Source organism: Argiope bruennichi, chromosome 3, assembly GCF_947563725.1.
Source record: "Argiope bruennichi chromosome 3, qqArgBrue1.1, whole genome shotgun sequence".
Classification (NCBI taxonomy): domain Eukaryota; kingdom Metazoa; phylum Arthropoda; class Arachnida; order Araneae; family Araneidae; genus Argiope; species Argiope bruennichi.
The window spans coordinates 68,140,090-68,160,314 of record NC_079153.1 but is presented as its reverse complement, the minus strand read 5'-3'; the positions used below and the strand labels follow the sequence as shown (position 1 = coordinate 68,160,314).

Here is a 20,225-nt window from a genome sequence, read left to right as displayed (position 1 = left end):
TATCAATTTTTTAAATCTATGTAACCTATATCCCCAATCGTAAAAATAAATCCCTTAAATATCGTAAAGAATAATATGTTTTTTAATCAATAACTGCGCACTAAGAATTACAGAAAGTAACTTTTTATATAGTTAGCTGTTTTAAGAGTCATAATTTGCAAAATAATATTGATTCAATAACATTAAAATTATTCAGCTTTTAAAAATTTACTGATATATGAAGCTTTGAATTTCATCAAAGTTTTGAAATCAATCAATGGCCGCTCTAAGCAAGCATCACTCTTTGATTGATGGAATTTGTTCAATGGATTTCTGAATTGGTCTAAAACAGTCTAAAGAAGAGTTTATCTAAGCTTCATAATTCGGACAGTTTTAGTCATAGAAGTATAGAACTCTTTTTTGTTAAAAAATACTATATTTTATTAAATACAACTAACAGGACCAATAGAATTCTAAAACATTATATTTTGTATATTTTTTCAGCATACATTTCTTGACTCAAACAATAAAAAATATAATTCTATCCAGGTCCAATGTGCCTAAGTTGCTTAATCATGGTTTCGAATGCTCATCTGACCTCTTTCTAACCAATATACAACAATAACTGGTATAAGACTGAAATGGATATCATTTGGAAAAACACCACAGAGCGTGACTCCACTCATCGATGAGCTCTCTCACTGAAATCGCTGGTGGCGGTTATTTGGAGTTAGAAGCATAAACGCTAGAAGGTGTCTGGCTTGGAGATACTCCTCATGTAAGAGATTTGGCATTGTTTGCTGTGTCACTCTGGACCCAACAAAAACTTGAATTTTTATTGCAAATGCAGTGAGATATTGCGGATACGCCAACCTTCCTTCCCACTAGTGACCTGTATCCGATTGAGCAGTATTCCCAGTATCCTTAAAACTTTGCCATCCGGCGACACCAGAGTGGCGTCTTACGTAAAGTATCGCTCAACGGCCGGCGACACCACAGTGGTGTCGCATGTAAAGTATACAATTTATAAAGTTGACAATTTATAATCACCCGATAATCACAAAACTGCCGACAAGCGAAGTAATCTTAATTAGAGCAGCCGGCGCCAAGAGAAGAAATTTTTACGAGATCTGCGGATCTGTTAAGACTGTACCTACCCGTGACCACTGCTACCAAGATTCATGCAGAGTGAGCACATATTTCGCAAATTTTTCTGTAATAGTGATGAAAAGAGTTATAAATCGGTGGGTTTTCTATTTCATGTATCTCTCAAATTCAGAGAGCTGTTGCAAGTCTTCTTCGATTCCTTTCTGTGCATTCTTGACACTAAACTTCGATTGGACTCATAATATCCTGTCATAAAGATATGCATTTACAACAAAAGCGATTTGCATGTTCTTAGCGACAATACTAACAACAATAAATCTCCTTTTCATCTAATATGAGCTTTGTCAGTTTTCAGATTTGCAAATACATCTTCCAAATTCTGCCTTTCTTCGTGTAAAGAGTTTTATTTTCCATCAGTGAAGAACGCTATAGGTTGCATGGTGTGCTTTATTGTGTGGTTCATCGTCTAACAGCTGATCGCTCCAGCTAAACATATTCGATTTAGAACAGCTGATATGTGGTTCTTAGTCTAACAATTGATCTAATAGTTTTTCGAAATAGAGTACAATACATCGAACATTTACAAGACCCTGCTGATATTAGTATTTTTCTTTTTTAACATGCAGCTACGCCAATTATAGGACCATTTAAAAATGTAAGCTATAATACGAATTGAGGCTATTTTGGGAGTCTTTCCGTCTATCCCATGATATCAGATTTCTTTGATAAGCTGTCAACCAGACATCTATGTGAAGTTGCTATAAGACTGCATGCATTTAAGAACATTATGTTGTGACAGCCAAATTAAAATTCATTAAAAGAATATAATTTTTTAAATACATATCGTTAATCAATAATTAACCAATATAGATTTAGGGAAGGTTGTATAGTCAAACAAAAGTGACTAATATGAGCCCAATAAAAAGAAAAATATCAATTATTGATGACTGCAGAGAAATGAGAAATGGAAGTATGCTATCAGTTATCGGCGACTGACATGGCGCTTAGCGAGTTAATTTAGATGACATATCATAAAAATTTGATTTCATTTCTGGTCTCTCTGCGCAAACTCAATTCGTTTCACTCCTCGAATGATTTTTGTTTTTAAAATTATACTCGCCTCATTAATCATCCTGTTTAATTTATTATTTCAATAATAAAAAGTCGAAAAATTCATTCGATCTGCAATATATACATTTTCTTCACAAATCACTATATTTTACAAGTTTGGTTTGAGTTTGAAACAAAAGTAATCACTTTCCTTTGAATTAATGAAATTTCGTTCGGATTAATGAGAAAGTCTTATGGGTAAACAGTTTACAACTGAGTCAAAGTTATTTTATTAAATCCTCAACCGAAGACTGATTGAAACATTTTGAACGAGACAGGGGAAACATGAAAGATTTAGATTCCTTGTTAATTAACTTGAATATTAAATTAAAAGTTACCATAAAAGTTAATTAATAATATGCAATCGAAGATCTACAGATTTTAATTAATGAAAACTTTCAGAATTTTTGGTGAACTATTTTTAAGCACGTCTTTTAAAAGAATTGGAATTTAAGATAAAACTGAATATTTATTTAAAATCATACACATTTTTTCCCGTTTGAAAGTTGATTAATTATTGCATAAATGAACTGGTCATCACATTTTCATGTTCCTGTTTTGAATATTTTGAAATCTAAAATTCTAAGAAAATTGAAATCTAAGAGTATCTTGAATATCTTTGAAATGGATATGAAACTCAGACAAATGAAATACCTCTATAAATATGAGGGAACACAAATTCGTTGAATAAATAAGCTTATTGTTAAGTAAATAATATTTTTTTCTCGTCGGAGATGCTTTATTTTTTTATTACCTGAAACTTGGAACAATTTGATATTAAAAAAAACAGCAAAAATGAAAATAGTAACAGATAATGTATGCAATATTAGATATTGCATAAATTATTATATTTTATAAGAAATTGAAATCGTTGACACAAATCTGGTCACCTATGTTGCAGTAAAAAGTCAGTTATTCGAAACCCTTTACACAAAATATTTTGAGAAAAATTCTTTCCGCATAATGGTATAAAAAAACAGAGCAAAGAGATTGAAACATCTGATTAAAATTGATACATACAAACAATGAATATATAAATATGCATTTCATATTCTCACATAATATTACAAAATATAATACTATGAAATATAAATAATATTTCATTTTATCGTTAAGTTCATGTCAAGAGCAACTTTCGTTTTTTCTAAGAAATAAGTATTTTCCCCTAATTAATTAGTTCACCTTTCGAATTTAGTTTAATCTGGATAATTAAATTTTTGCCGAACTTGTATTTTAAACATTGAGAAGTGAATAACATGCGACTGCTAATTAATATAATTAAAAAAGCTGAAATAAAATTTTTAATTGCTATAAAAAGAAGTAGCCGAAATTAAAAGGAAATTCAAACAGTGTGTTTTTTAATTAACGTGCAAAGGTGATTTTCTGTCGATGTAATGAAGTTTAAAGTAATTGATGATTTTATTTCCTACTAAACACTATAAACTAATTTGCCAGAATAATAAATGCTCTGATGACTCTTAATAAGATTCAAATACGTGATTGCATATATGCTGGCAAGTAAATAAATTAAATATTTGACCAATTGCACACTAGCTTTGTTCCAGGACTGTTTGACTGACTAGTTTAAAATTTTTATGTTACTAAACGTACTCAAATACTCTTATTTATTATTCGTTTCATTTAAAAAGAAATAAAAGGATTTATAGTAATTAATGCATTTTCTTACTTATTTTCTCGAAGCCACTCTTCATTCGCCATAAGAGCTGCTGTCTTCTTCTCCATAGAGTTAACTGTTTTTCTTTTTCCTAAAGATAATAACATAATAAATATAAGATAAGCTAATTATAATATAAAAAATATAAGGAAAAGGATACTCTCATTAAAATAATTTTATTTCGAGTCAGATCCTTTTAAAAATCAAAACTTTTAGAGAACTGTGAAGTCAAACTATACAAAGTAACAAAAGATAATTGAAAGATGAAATAAATTAACTGTTTGAGTGCCAGAACTTCTGTTATTAACTCGTAAATCGCCGCAGCCGTGTGTCATTGGAATATTGCTTTTCAAACTTGAAATTGAAGTTCAAAGTTGAAATTGAAGACGCTGTAAAAATTACATATAAACCACAAATGCTTCAAATATTGTGGATTCTTAATTGAATCAGTAATATGACACATTTCCGAAGCACAAATAGCCATTTAATTAGGTAATAAAAAAATCTTTTACATCATTATCAAGCTGAAACCGTCGTTTCAGCTTGACGGTCGTTTCAGCTGACCCGTCGTTTCAACAATTCAAACATTGAATTGTTGCATATTCTTTCACTGTAAATTACGGAATATTGCTTTCTATCTAGAAAAAACATAATATACATTAATGAACATAGCGTGTTCCACTTGCAAACACAAATTTAAAAAATCGGCGATTCACTGGTATCTTCTTAATGCACTATTATTACTGAGACCATTAATATGTACCATGTGGTATTTAGATTTTGAAACTCTAGGATGATAGCGATTTAAACGTTTTTTAAAACTTAGTGGCATTCAAACAGTTTAAAAAAAGCAGATAAATAACTGAAAAAGAAGAATGTGCCTCACTTTGAGTAATGCCATCGACAAGCTACCACTCGTAGCAGCACTGAGTACGCAGGTTGTCAAGTCGTCGACGCATCGCTCTGCTTCTTTCACCAAGCTAATCAATTGGCTGAACTTGCTTTCTTTTGTACGAACTAAGGGATGCGTAGAAAAATAAATGCAAGAAATTATTTCAAACGTATTCAAACACATGCATTTAGTTTCAGAAATAAGTGTCTACTATCTTACGCTAAACCCAAATTCAGACTATAGCTGCTTTAAAAAGTAATGGTTTATTTCAATAATAATGAAATTTCTTCTTATTTCAAAATAAAACACGCATCACAGAATGCTATAATTTTAAATATAAAACAACATATAGTTTCAACCACAAAAGTAAACATACAAACAGAAATAAAATAGGAAAAATAACAAATTTTATATATTTCTTTCCCAAATACAAGTAATTAGTAATGTTCTTTATAACCTCTTACCTTAATTACTGAATTCATTCAGAATGACGTTAAATTTTCACTTAATTTTGAATGCTGATTTTCTGTCATTTCTCTAGAATGACTATATTGAAATCAGTTTCAATTCTGATTTTCAGTTTCCTTATTTGCCGATGCAAATAGCCAATAAGGGATATCGTCATGGATTCTACACCAGAGGTAGTGATTGGGGTAGTATTTTGGAATCATTTCTCTGCATTACTGAGAAGTTATTCCTATGCGATAGAGTATTCTATGCGTCATTTATATTACTTATTTTGTTAAAGGTATATCTGAATTTATTTGAAATAGAAGTATTCAGATTAAATTTATGATTCAAAATGTCGAAATAGATATACTGATTCAATGTTCTCTCGATAATTACTAAATCGCCATGTCCAGAAACTACTATGGAATCCAAACCACAGTATACGCACATCTGCGTAGGTTGTGGTTTGGAATATTATATTTACTCACACATTTATTGGTTCGAGTTATATAATTTCTTGCTTTTCTCCAAAACTTTGTATGTTCATTTGAACCGTATAGGATAAATAATTTCCAATCGAAAACAAATCACAGAATTCCGAAACTTCGAGTCCTTTGCAATGATATTTTGTAAAATTATATCTTCAAGTGATTCACTTTTCTTACAAAAAGTCATCCTCGCATCTTTTATTGCCATGATATTCTTTATTTCGTAAAATAAGACAAATTGCCTCAGGATTGTATAATTTCTCAAAATTACTTACATCAGATACTCATATTGACATGCTAATTGGTGGATAGTCTACTGGCTTTTATGGAACAATACAACATCTTCTATTCCTGCATATAAATAGTAGCTCTATTCTTGATTTTTTCCAAGAACTCCATTCGATTGGGAACTTTACACTGCCCTTTCTTGTAACGCTGCGCCAATTTTTTCGGTCTTTTATATTAGTCTTCCGTTGAGATTCATTCTGTTTATGGAATTTTATATTTAAAGCTAAGCATAGTTTATTTCCATTTGATACACGAAAGTCGAATTCTCAAAAATGAAAACTAAGTTAAAAATTTCAAAATTGTTTTTAAAAATATAAGAAAACTAAAAAATATATCGAGTTGTATCTTTTTGGAAGTTTATACTCATGTGAATTCTTACAGTGAATGGATATTTTTGTGATACAAATTTTACTGATGAAAAAGGAGATAAGTTAAAATAAAAATGTAAAAAAAATAAAATCTACGTAAATTGCTTCTTAATTAATGCTGTAATTCAAAAGGGAAAGAATAATATCCCACCAAAAGAGTTTTTACGCTGGGTTTATTCGAAAAATTGTATGTTTTGAGGCAAAAGATGCATACTTACTTTTGTAGTTGAGTATATTCCATCATTTCATTAAATGGATTTAGAATTTCCAGAATAAAAAAATTTATTTAATTTATTTAATTTCAAATTCATAAATTAATTATGTATTTGGATTAGTATGAAAATCTATTTTAATTAGTAATAGTCACAGTATTGAACCTCATTAAAATATGTCTCTGGTTTCCCTTGCTGTTTCAAAATCACAAGATTTATCACTAAATTTGCGGCAAACAAGTACCTACTGTTGTCAGAGGTTTTGTGGGTGAACATTTATTTCAGATTATTTCCTCATTCGTCTTCCGGTTGAAAAAAACACTAACCAAAGAACTGATAATTTTTCTTGTCTCTCAAGGCCAGTGTTATGAGAGAGGGACTGTCAGAAAATAGATAGGTTATTCTAAAGGAAATATATTGAGGAATAGTTATAAGTGTAATGCGAATTTTACATGAATTAAGATTTCATGAGTATGAACCATTTTTCTTATTCATGGTAAGACTGTTTATTATACTAAGTGTAAACGCTAAGAGACAACACAACCTGATTGCACTAGCGGGAATGGTCTCACCAAAACTGTCTCGCATACTCTCTGATAAAGGTATTATCACAGAGAATGCCTTGCGTAACATTGGTGTACAATAGTAACGAAATACTAATCTTTGGCGCGAATTTAGCATTTTTACTGAATCTCTCGTGCTATTTTGTAAACGAATTAGGCAAATAATCCCTGGCAAGCTGTTAATAGTATCCGAAAATCGAATTTGTATTTTAGATGTAAGCATGATACACAAAACAACACTTATAGCAAAAAAAATCACTTACCAAATTTAATATGTGTAAGTCATTTTGTTTTTGAGTTATCTGATTACATGCTTCTGAAAGTACAAATCGACAGACGGTCGGCCTTGTTGGAATTGGCTAAAAATTTGATAAGTGTCTGGATAAAAGATATTAATTCTCTGTAACGAATTGTATCTTTCTAACTTTCTTCGTTTTACAGTTATCGTACTAAATGACATTCGAAAAGCTGGACAGACAGACTTCCTCTGAACGGAATTTGTTTGAAAGTTTGATAGAAATCAACAAATTTGTTATAAAGGTCGTATGCCAAATTTCATTTTTCTAGATAAAAGCGTTTTTGCGTTATCTTTGTCACATAAAGACAGACATTTTCCAAAAAATATGTTTTTCAAACTCAGAGAGGTATAAAATGTAAAGATTAGTCTTATTAGAACTTATATTATAATTTATTTTGTCGACACAATGTGTAATGCAATATCTTTGCAATACCTTTTTATGTTTGGCACTGCTATTAAGACATTCTTATTAAATGATAGAGTAAATAAAATTCTAGAGATAAGCATTTATCTTTTTGAAATTTATTTATTAATTAGATGGGCTCTTTCTTTTAAGATTATAGGGCAGTCCTCATAATTGTTAATACTGCTCACAAAATAAGGATGATATCTAAAGTAACCAAGACAAGCTCAATAAATTTAAAAACTCAAAAGCGTAAGAAATTAAATAGTGTAAAAGAATACTATACAAGCCAGAATATGAAATATAATTTTATTAGAATATTTCAAGAAAACTGCGTAACCAATTCCGAAAGTTTAGTTAAGATTTTTAAATGTGCTCTCAGTCATTGACATGTGTGATTGAGGCATCGAATAGGGAAACTTTGCAAATGTTACAAGGGTATAAAAGAAATGTCAAGCCTTTAAAAATCTAGGTAGTAGTTAGATATATAATCATTTGCGAGTACAATTCTGAATTCTTTAGAGCATATAATTTAGCTAAAAACAAGTTTTGACACTTTTGGATCCAACAAAGGAAATAGTCAAGTGGCAATTAAAATGAAACGACAGTTAAAAGGGCAAATGTGTTTTCAAAAGTGACATCTTTTCGAAAACACTTGATAGAAAAGGATAAACTTGCTAAAGTTTCGTATAGAGTTTTGCAGTTTCTCGCCACTTAACAGAGAGAGGCCGAATTTTTGAATTGAAATTTAACATTGCGTGGCATGCATTATTTCTACATTCAAATCTAAAAGAAAAATAATGGCTATTTATTTTATTGAAATGATAAATACCTTTATATCGATAGAAAATAATCGCTTATGAGTTAACACTGGATTGTTTTTATTATAAATATCTTTAAACTAAATACAAATTATTTTCAGATTTTTATTGAAGTAAGCGTATCAAATCAAACAGCATTCGATAATACGCTCGCAGACAGTGAAGAAAGCCTTAAAAGAGTCACTTAACAAGTTAGTTTTTATTTTAAAACACATAAAAATTTCTTTAAAAAAATGTATTATTTATTTCGAAAACCCGTGTCTATCACCTTCAGAGAACTTTACACAGCAGTTATGACATGTAATGAAAAATAAGAGTACCTTGTCAGATTTTTTTTTGTTGTTGTTGAGCGCTTTTTGTTATTCTTTTCTCAAACTGATTTTTTTAATTTTGTTTTTAAATTGTGTTAGATTTTTAAATTTGAAACTGTGTAATATTTTTAAATAATGCTTTAAAAAATTAATCATCCCTTCTCCATCTTTCATCTCGTTGTGGTGAAATAAAAGCTGACGGCGCATCTGCAGAAGCGCGGATCTTTTCCAAATCTGAAAAATAGACTTTAGAATGAGTGAAAGCGTAACGAGTTAATCTGAAGCGATATTTTCTTGCAATTTTGGTAAACAATAAAATAAAGAAGCTGAAGAGTTCAAGTCAGCGAAAGAATTGAAGTTTAAAAATGTACTTAGGATTTTAATTGTAAATTTGTGAATTCAACATGTTCAAAAATTATTTAATGCAAGCATAAAGCAAACTTTTGAATGACTATTACATTATTGTTTAAGGTATCTGTATTGAGTTTCAATTAGAATCCCTGTATACTGAATGACTTAGCTATAATAAATAAAAAAAGTTATAAACCAAATAAATTTTTACCAATTTTTTACTTTACATAAAAATATTCATACATTAAAGGATATGAAGCTTATAACTTCTACCTTGGTGGCAAATGCAAAATGTTTTGATTTTAAATCTGTATATTTTTAATTCCTACTTTATGCAGCCTCATTAAAACCCATTTCTAAGAAATTTTATCATCTCTACTAAGAGATGCACTTATTATTGTTGTTATTTTGCTATGCAAGATTTCCAAAATAAAAATAATTAAATATTAAGACGTTTGTGCCCCGATTCTTATATCCGAACATATTTTGCGTTTATAGTAACTCATTAGAATTGCTGCAACGTATACACTTACACAACAAATATTTATTCAACCTATTTATGTAATCAGTTTTCCATTACGCGTAACCATTTTATATCTCATATTAGCCGTATGATTTCACAAATTATATTCTCATTTTTAAAGGCTTTATTTCTCTCTGATAATAAAGGCGAATGTAAGTGTCTGTGTATATACTTACGCGTGTGTGTTAGTGCTGTACAGACTTGACCACTTGACATCAAATTTATCAAATTTGAAATTTATATACTTTGGAAAGGCGTTTTTCCAATTGTTGATAATTTTCTTATTTTTTTTTCATGTTCAGTAGGTTTTATTATAAAACGTGCTTTTAATAATTTTTTGAAACTTTATTGTAATTGACAGTTAAGGTTTAACTTAGGAATTATGCAAAAGTTTAATTTTTTTTTCAAGCGCATCTTGCTATGCTTAATATGTTTAAACACTGATGATCTTTTTTGGCATGTAATTGAATATTTAAAGATATGTACAGAAAGTTAACGAAATGTATAATACAATAATCAGAATGGTGCAAGACTTCTAAGAAAGTATATGACAATCTAAAGTTTAAAAGTGTTTTGTGAGGAGATTAGTAAGGCCAAATTATATGAAATATTAAATGAAAATTTTAGAAACCATTAATCGGGGTAAATCAACTGATCGTCAAAAGCAGTTATTTATCAGTATTTAAAATCAAGTACTGTAAAATTCTTTTAATCTACAATATATCTGTATTATAATAACCTTACAAAAATGTAATTGAATAACGAAGGCAGTATTAATAAAAACAACTTCAAATAAGTGTTATCAAAATTTGAACTATATCATTGCATGCTGAAATTTAAAAAAAAAAAGTAGCAGTAATTATCTTTGGTGTGACATGAGCTATGTAAGAAAAATATAATATATTAAAAATCAGAATTCAGATTCATTCGTTTCACACAGGATTGAGTTCTTGCAATAAGCTTTGTATTTTATATAATTTGCTCAAAACATAAATAAATATCACATATGTAATATATAAATTTTATTTGTCTTTTTTTTTCTTGTTGTTTTGACAGTGTCCGCATGTCTTTCGTCCTTTCATGATCAATGGAAGTCACTTTCAGTTTATGACCTTTCCAAGGATTGATGGATGTAGCCGAGCGAGATTTCCAGATTAGGCGTCTTTATCAGTATTCTCCTGATAATGAGTTAATCAACTAGTGAAAAAAAACCTCGACGGCCATTTCTTTTATTGCTTATACATATAATTCATTCGGGGGGGGGGGTATGCAGCACTGTATGAGATTCAAAATTGGCCGAAATTTTGTCTATACGCAAAATATTTATGTCTGATGATTATGAAAGGATTTTTTTTTTATATTCCTGTGTAATACCAGTCCCTATTAACCTTAACAGCAGTCACACCGATTTTAGACAAACATATCTGTTATTTTAGAAAAAAAAATACATTGCCATGACAAATTAATTCTGCATCTAGTGATTACTATAACTTAATGCATACAAGTAAAAAAGCATAAGGATTTGAAAGAAAATTACGACTTTAGGTGCTGAAATTTGTCAAATCGGATTTAGCTTTGGTAGTAAGTGACACGGTGGCGGAATTTTCAACTAAGCAAACTAGGCAGATGACTATGGTCCTTCCTTTAAGGAGAGATCATATATAGGTCAATTAAAAATGCTATTAGACTAACTGAAAAAATAAATAAATCTATAAAAAATGCAAATACTTTGAATTATAAAATATTAGAATAATAATAACACTAATAAACACAACTGATGAGGATCCAATCTATTTAATTACGTTCAGTAATATGTTATATTATAAAAATATAATATGTATAAAAATTATTATATTATAAAAGTATATATGTTATTGTATTATAAAAAGTAATATGTTATAAAAATAGGTTGAAATGTGAAATTAATTAACTTTTAATTAGTTTAATAAAAGAAGGTCCTCATATTTTCCTTTAGATTTGCACCACAAACAACCTAAATACGCCACTGAGGTAATAGATATCAAAAGTTCAGAAATCAATGCTTTTTGTGGAAATCTATGAAGAGCGTTACCTCAATTCAAATTTACTTCTAAAACAAATTCATGGTGTAGCTAAAAAATATGATTATTAGTTAGCATTTAGCGAAAAGTTCATGAAATTTAATGTCTTTAATGTTTTTGTTTAGGTAGCAAAGAAAAAAAAAAGACTTTTCCTATTTAACAAATACATGCAAACTAAATTTAAAAAAATGACTAACAAATAATGATGAACATAAAACAGGGCGTACACTAAAATCCTATTACATGAGAACAGCGACAGCTATTACTACAAACATAGTGACTAGGCGTATGACAATGAAGATGACAACGCGTTCGTTACTCAGTGAAATCGGTTACAGTGTTATAGTCCACCTCAGTATTGTTGGCGCTCGACGGTTGAGTCGAAAACATCGAATTAGCAGGAAATGGGGAGGGCCATAAAAGCAAGCCGCAAATCAAGGTTTCCATAGTTGGCGCATTAGCGGGAGGATTTGTCTCAAGCATTCAGTTAATTTTTTTTTCAGCTTCTATGATACGATATTTGTGAAAATAAAAAGTCGTGGCGAATGAAATAATACTACAGTTATATGGCTGAATCAATCATTTATCTTATGATTTAATTAATTAATTATCATATGATTAAGTTAATTCAGCATTACTATAATCAATCAAGATAGCTGGTATTTGCATATGCAGTTTCAGACTTTATATAGATTCCCAGGAACTTAGTGAGAGGAGGGGATGAGGGGTGACACCGCTCCCCCTAGATCTGGCTTGAAATCGGTAATATTTGAAAGGTACTCGAACGTGATATTTTATTCTGCAATATCGATGACAATCTAGATAAATACGATTACATTGTTAAGAGAAAACAGTAAAATACTCGAGTATTCCGTGAAATACTCAACTACTTCCTCCCGAAAAGTAATTCAAGGTTTAAAAAAAAAATGTGTTGCAACTTTATTGAAATAATTTAATCGAAAGAAAAAGCTGTTGCTTCTCAGATTTTTAGAAAAATCTTTATTGCCTTATATAATAAAATTCAATATTATTTAATCAAGTTTTACATTAGCCAGATGAAATTTCATGTTATTACGCATTAGCTTTCAAACCAAATCATTTTTTCAGAGATATTTTTGTCTTAATTCTATCAAAAACAAAGAATTTCTAATTTGAATATTAACAATCTATAATATTTAAGCATCAAAAATATTTAAGCATCATAAGAACCGTCAATAGAGAAAGTTATATATACTGAAAAACCAAGATGCAAATCATGCAAAAAAAAAAAGAAGCCACAAAGCTGATGAATGTTCAATTTTACGGTGTTCTAGTCGAAACACCGGTCGCTTCTGCAGCTCTTTTGATCCGTTGACAAAGTGGGATACTTAATTCGTTTTAAGAACATTCATTTTCAAAATACCTCAAAACATTCATAATTATTTTTCTTTCTTTGGAAACAATGCGATTCCCAGGCATTATGGCACTGATATTTAGATTAGAAATATAAGAAGTCGGAAAAGCACCAATAAACGCAAGGCACTCGCAAAGCCAATCGTAAACAAATAATGACGCTTCACGAAGGAAACTTCTTTCGCCAACGCATGATTATAGCAACCTTGGCTCGTCTTGTTTCCAACCCGTTTTGAAGTGGACTCATCTGAAGTCGAACGCCAACAATCGTGAGGTGGACTATACATGTAGCCGTCTCAATAATATTAATAGAAACACCCAAGCAAAATGGATAAATATCGCATTAGTTTAGTTTCGATTTCTAACACACTTATGCCCGACACGTATTAAAATTAAAATAGAACAATTAGTTGTCAATAGATGCTTTTATTTTGGGTGTTCGATATGCTCTGCGCCATCGGGTCGACGTTTATAATTGAAAAGATGATTTTTATTTCTATTGTCATGAGTTATTACGTCACAAATTTGGCACATCGTGAATAAAAAAAGGTGTATTTTGTGTTTTCTCCTATTCTTAATTACGTTTAGGGTATTTTTCGTACTAAAAAGGGGAACGTTCTTGAATATTATAACTGACTTTTCATCCCCCCCCCGGTACCTTATATCTTATTTGAGATAGGACCATTTTCACCCCAGATTTAAGCTAAATGGCGTTTTGACTTATCTCATCTTGCGTCGCATAGTCACTTTATTATATTTTGACATTAAGTTTGTGACAAAACTTCTCAACGTTCTTAAGTTTGTGTGATATAAAAGGACAGTAGACGGCACCATGTAAAAGACGCATTTATGACTTCAAGTACGGAAGAAGCTAAACACAATTTTAAATCTACTGTAAATGCAAGCTGCACATGAAAAAAAAACACTGCCATTTCAATATTTTTCTATATTTCAAAGTATAGTTTTTACTATACTATGAATTCAAATTAAGAAATTCATATTATAGTAAAAAGAATAGAATATGAAATTTAGGAAAATAGTTTAACACATTAATCATTGAAATAGAAACGAATAATAGTAATTTTTGGCGCTAATAAAACGAAGAAAATTATTTGGAATACTAATAAAATAAGAACAATTTCTTTCATGAAAATTTTAAAATTGTAAAAATTATACTTATCACTAATTTATAAATTTTTATACACGCATATTGATCTATTTTATTTTTGATATATTTTATTAACTTCAAGAGTATATCACAAAAATTATTGATATCCTCTTGAATCACATAATACGTTTTTAGCAATCAAGATTCGTTATAAAATATTTTTTATTATTATTATTACTTTAGGATGGTGAGGTGCCAATTCTTAACGCTTTAAAAACTGCTGGCTTAAATTCTCACAGGATTTTCAGTAAAAGAAAACCTGAATGCTTCAAATCTTTATCTTAAACCATAAACCGTAAAAATATGCTGAGTTCTTAATTAATTAATAAGTATTCAAATTCAATAACAAATCAAATAGATTTTTAAAATGAATATAATTTTAAAATTTGACATTTTTTTTAAATGAATATTAATGCTAAATATTTTGATATTGCAAGACAGACTTTAAAAAGATGATAGAATCCACCACTCTCCCTTTTTTCCCTTTATTTATATGGAATTATAAAATCTATTTATATAGCCTATTTATATAAATCTACTATATTATAAATTTATATTAGAATATCAATGTCAAAATTCATTGAAATTTTTTTTCTTTTCTTAAGCTAAATGCATTATTTTTAAAATTATGCATTTAATTTTTAAGAAATTAGAAATTTTCAAGAAAGCTCATATTTAATTTATTATTGATATCACAAGAATGCATTTGGAGGGGAAAAATCACTATCATTTTGTAATTTCCTTTAAACAGTTTCTGGAAATATATTCATATTTATAAGTATTTCGTGCTGCTCTGAGTTGATGTTAAATTAACTAATAGAATTCGAAACCTAAAAATGTACCGATATTATTAAAATGGAATAATAATCCTAATTATAATTTTCATACAATTTTCTCAAAAATTTTGAAGGATTGAATATTTCAAATATATTTAAAATTGAAAATAAAAAACATCGTTTTTAAGAAAAAGTTTTTAAAATAATTGGCCCTTCTGAATCATTATTTATTTAATTGTTTTAATAATAAATATTTTAATGCCATTTTATTCACATATTAGCTTAAGGAATAAATAAATTAAAAATTTTGGAAAGGAAATGCCGCTTTACCATATTTTTGCTAATTTCAAAATCCATGATCTGTTAAAGCATTAATCAGTGGCAGATGTTGCGCTTCATTTTGAAGTCTTAGTGAGACTTGCGAGATTGAATTTTATGATTAATTTAAATTCAATAGTCATTTTTTTCTAGAATCTTTTACTTTGAAATCGTGTTATGCCCGCCATACAAAAGAAAAAAAAGAAGAAAAAAAAACAATCCCTCTAGTCACAAGCGATATCGGAGAAACGACAGAATAAATGAAATATAAAAGTAAAGCTTATCTTCAAAATGCTCATTTTTCAAAGTAGTACCGAGTTTACGTGTTTTTATAGAGCTGCGAATAAATGCCAGACAACAAAGCTAATATTTTTTAGGTGTTTTTTTTCCCCTTGCGCAAACTTAGCACTTTTGTTATATTTTTTCCTCCTGCTATTTTACTTATTTCTTTATCTTCATATTCTTATTCCTTCTTTTATTAGTTTCGGAATGAAATTAGTTAATTAGTTTTTATAAGAAATGAACGTTTAAATGGATTTTTTAGGTGCAATGCTGTGAAACTAATCAATATTAAGATTTAAATATCAGCTTTGTTCATAGAATTTATGTATTTTCTTGAAACCGAGCTCTTTTAAGTACCCGTTCTTTATTTTATTATTTGATTAATTTTTTTCATATTTATTTCAAACAATTTTAGATATTTAAAGACTTTTTTTTTATAAAAATTTCAGTTTTATTAAAAGGAGAATGAAATGAAATATTTCATTTTTGTTTTTATTATTCTCTTCGGTTCATACTTAAGGAGAGTTTTAGAATTTTGAAATAAAAATAATAATTACTTTTAATTGGAATAAATTTGGATAAATTCATTTTAGAAATAATTCAAATACATGAAATTTAATATCTAAAATAATAAAAGCTAATCATATAAAATTTAATACTCGATAAAATAATAAAATTGATTAATAAAATTAAAAATAAATAAAAAATGGAAATTAATATGTCAAATACATAATAATTTGATCCAGTTTTATAAAATGATTTACATGAAAATTATAAATGATTTATATAAATTTTCAAAATTAAAAATATTAAATTTTACCGATCTTAAAATACTTACATATCATTTAGAAAAATTCATTAAAAATTTTTATAAGAACATTTCTGCATCACTTTTAAAAAAAATAAAAATACATTGATCTATAAAAATAATATAACTTCATCGCTTTTAAAAAATAACATTTTTGATATAAGTTTGTATTTTCCATTACATTTGAGTGGTTGTTTAACATTAATTCAATGCCGTGATAAATGTAATTTATTCGTGCTTTTCAGACAAACTTTTTTTTAACTCCGCCCAATTTTTTAAAAACATAAACTTTTTCCAACTGAATTAATTTTTTTTTAAATTTAACTCTTAAAATCTAATTACTGTAACTTTCACTGCTTCGCAATAAAAAAAATCTTCCTTTTAACCTTCCAAACCACATAAAATTTCTGAGTTAGCAAAAATTGGAGGAATTTTTTTATCATTTTATCTCCGAAAGCATAAAATCTCTAAGCTCTATTCTCATTTTATATTTCTATCTTGAACCCCGTCATATGCATAGCCTTGCGTGCAAAATTTAAAGAATGGATATAGTTTGACTTCACCTCAAATACCTTTTGAAGGGTAAAAGTATTTTTAACAGAAAATCCTAAGTTGTGAATTGACGCTGTGGCGGATTTAAGATATTTATGGTCTTATGCTGTGTACATTATGAGTCCCCTTCTTTTAATAATTGGCAAGTTTATTTTCATATTTCAACACATTTTTAATTCTAATCACTGTATTCGTAATTTATTTTAATTAATATTTTTATTTCAATACATTTTTTTATTTAATTACATATATATGATTTTATTCATTCATTTATTTAAATTTATATCATGAAGAAGGTAATTAAAATGACAAAATTATTGAAAAAATTAAGCATGATTATAATTTTTATTTATAAATTTTAACATTTAATTACTATAAAAATTATTTTAAATAATTAAATTTCAAATAAATATAACATTACAAACCTATTTTACAGAGTTTTGTCAATAAGAATGTAATATAATCAATTAATGAATAATTCATGTTCGTATATATTATAAAAATAATAACTTACACTTTAATTAATGATTTTAATAAATTAGTCTATACTCACACAGCAGTCCTTATAAATACAATTCAAAAGATTACTACTTCTTTAAAATTTAATTATTTAAAATCTAGATTACTAAGTTTTTTTAATTAGTTTTCTTGTAGCCTTAAGCAATTGCGGAGTATGCTTGTTTAGAAATCCGCCACATGTGGTGAGCCTATGGGTTACACGAATGAATCTTTGATAATAGCAGAAAACGGCAAACGTTAGGGATTCAAATATTAATCGAGAATTAGGATTTTCAAAAGAGAAAGTGAAAGCTGTGCAAGTAGGAACGCCTTTACACAGAATAAGAAGAGGAAGAAACAGACTAAGAAATATAAATAATAAATGATTGTCACCATTTCTGCCCATGGTGAAATTATACTGTATAATTATATATATATATATATATATATTTTATTCAAAAATTAATAAGAGTTAAAGCTTCACTCTTCGCCACTGTACTTTCTCTCGTTTGTACTGTCTCGTATATGAAGTATACAAAGAGGAAGTATTTTAATCGTCAAAAGATTTGAACTCGAGTTTTTAAAGAAACTCCACATTTCAGATCCCCTGCATCCGAAAATCGTATTTTGGAATTGTGTCTCTCTGTTGCTCTATCTCTCTTTCTTGATCATGAAACTGAATCATGCTTTGAATGCAATTGACGAATGCAATTTCAGACATGGGCCTAATACCAATTTTTTTTAAATTTTCATCAGATTTTGAATAAAATCCATTCATTGCCCAAGTACCAATGAACACAATAACTACAAAATGTAAACAGCTAGACAAATGAAATTTAGTACAGAGGCTTAGAATTTAAAATGCAAATGCATATCATATTTTTTAATCAGTTCATGAGGAAATTGACAGTCTATCGGTCTGTACCATTGCATGTAAACGCAAAATTCTAACAATTTAATTAAACAAAATTTGGGTTCATTTTGGCATTTAAAATGTGGATCTTTAACAAATTTTGAATTAAATTGTTGAAGAGATGTCGTCTGTGATTCTGAGCATTCGTATGTACGCAAACGCAATAACTCAAAAATGCAATGACTCAAATGAATAAAATTTGAAATACGATTTTGTGATTAAAATTTTAGTTCATTGTAAAATTTTGGATTCACTCAGTCGAAAAAAATACATATTTGATTTTAAGGTGCTTGTGTCTGAGCCCCATGTTAGCAATTAACTGTCAAATATCGACCGCCAGATTCAATAAAAACGCTAGCTTCAAGTGAACGATATATATTGCATAACAATTATTCACCACTCGTATGTAATTGTTACACAAGTACTTTTTTTTGTTGTGTTTTCAATTTCCGCTATTAGTCACACTCTCTCTATATATATATCTTGTTCAAATTTTCAATCGTTTAATGTAGTGGATGACACGTGATGTTAATGTGATGTTTTTTCAAATATTAATTAATTAATTAAATTTGTCCAGAAATTTCTATTCGGTCGCCAAGTTTGTCGCCAAGCTCTGTTTTGCCACTTAATATTGTAATTCTGTCATATATATATACATATTTATATTAATTGTAATTATTTAATAAAAAGTAACTAAAATTTAAAAAAAAATGTTGACCTAAGTAGGAATTTACTTAATTTTTTTATATATTACTTGTTTTAACTATACTACAAAGCACACGTTTCTATTGTGTGGAAATAAGAATCTGAGTACTCGTGGCTTTTATGGTCTTGTACAAATTTTATTACTGTAAACTGGGGGGGGGAGGGGAAGTCAACCATCTAACTCTGCGACCCGCCACGAAACACACGGGTTTAAACCATAAAACTGAATGACCGGACCGCCGCAACAGCAACATTGGCGGGAACTGTGGTTGAGTCCTAAGGGCCGTCACCGGCCACAGTACAACCCTCCCCGAAGGAAGTACGTCCCGTCATCGATGGGAGGAGTCAGATTCCCCATCTATTAGTGTACCCTCCAGGGTGGCGAAATCCAACCACCATGCCGGAAGCATCTCATCCTCATTTTGAGGTGCCCCCCGGGGTCTGGGGGGAAGGGAATAATACTTTTATTAAAGAATATGCGAGAACATTTCAGTGATACCATTCTTTTTGGTTTTGTTTTGGTTTAACTAGGAAAAATTACAATTCTCTGAAAGAATCGTTTTGAAATTATATTTAAAGTGTGATTACAAGCAATCATGGAAAACTAACTATTCACTTTAATAATAAATAAATTATAATCATTATAAAAATGAAATAAGATGTAAAATTAAAACTGAATTCTAGAAATGCTATTAAGTTCATTCAAATCCTTTAATTCACCTGAGCATTTAACACCATTAAGAAAATCTTCTTATGATGGGATGCATGATTGGAAGAAGATTTGGAGTAAAGGATATTGGAAATTAATGCATCAAATAAAGGGGTATGAGAATTAAGAATGAAAAAAAGGAACTGCTTATATATAATAAGAATATTTGAAGATGTAAAATAGCGGGGTATTGGATATAAATGAT

The 20,225-nt window shown here is 28.8% G+C and overlaps 1 protein-coding gene across 1 annotated transcript in view; it reads right to left on the bottom strand.

The window, feature by feature from the left end:
* Nucleotides 1-20,225, bottom strand: part of LOC129962867 (ankyrin repeat and fibronectin type-III domain-containing protein 1-like) — a 509,915-nt gene that overhangs the window by 27,960 nt on the left and 461,730 nt on the right. The window contains exons 10-11 of the mRNA XM_056076867.1: nt 4,758-4,888; nt 3,884-3,962 (exon numbers count right to left, since the gene is read on the bottom strand). Coding sequence (XP_055932842.1) covers nt 3,884-3,962; nt 4,758-4,888 — 210 coding nt within the window. The remainder of the gene's footprint in view (nt 1-3,883; nt 3,963-4,757; nt 4,889-20,225) is intronic.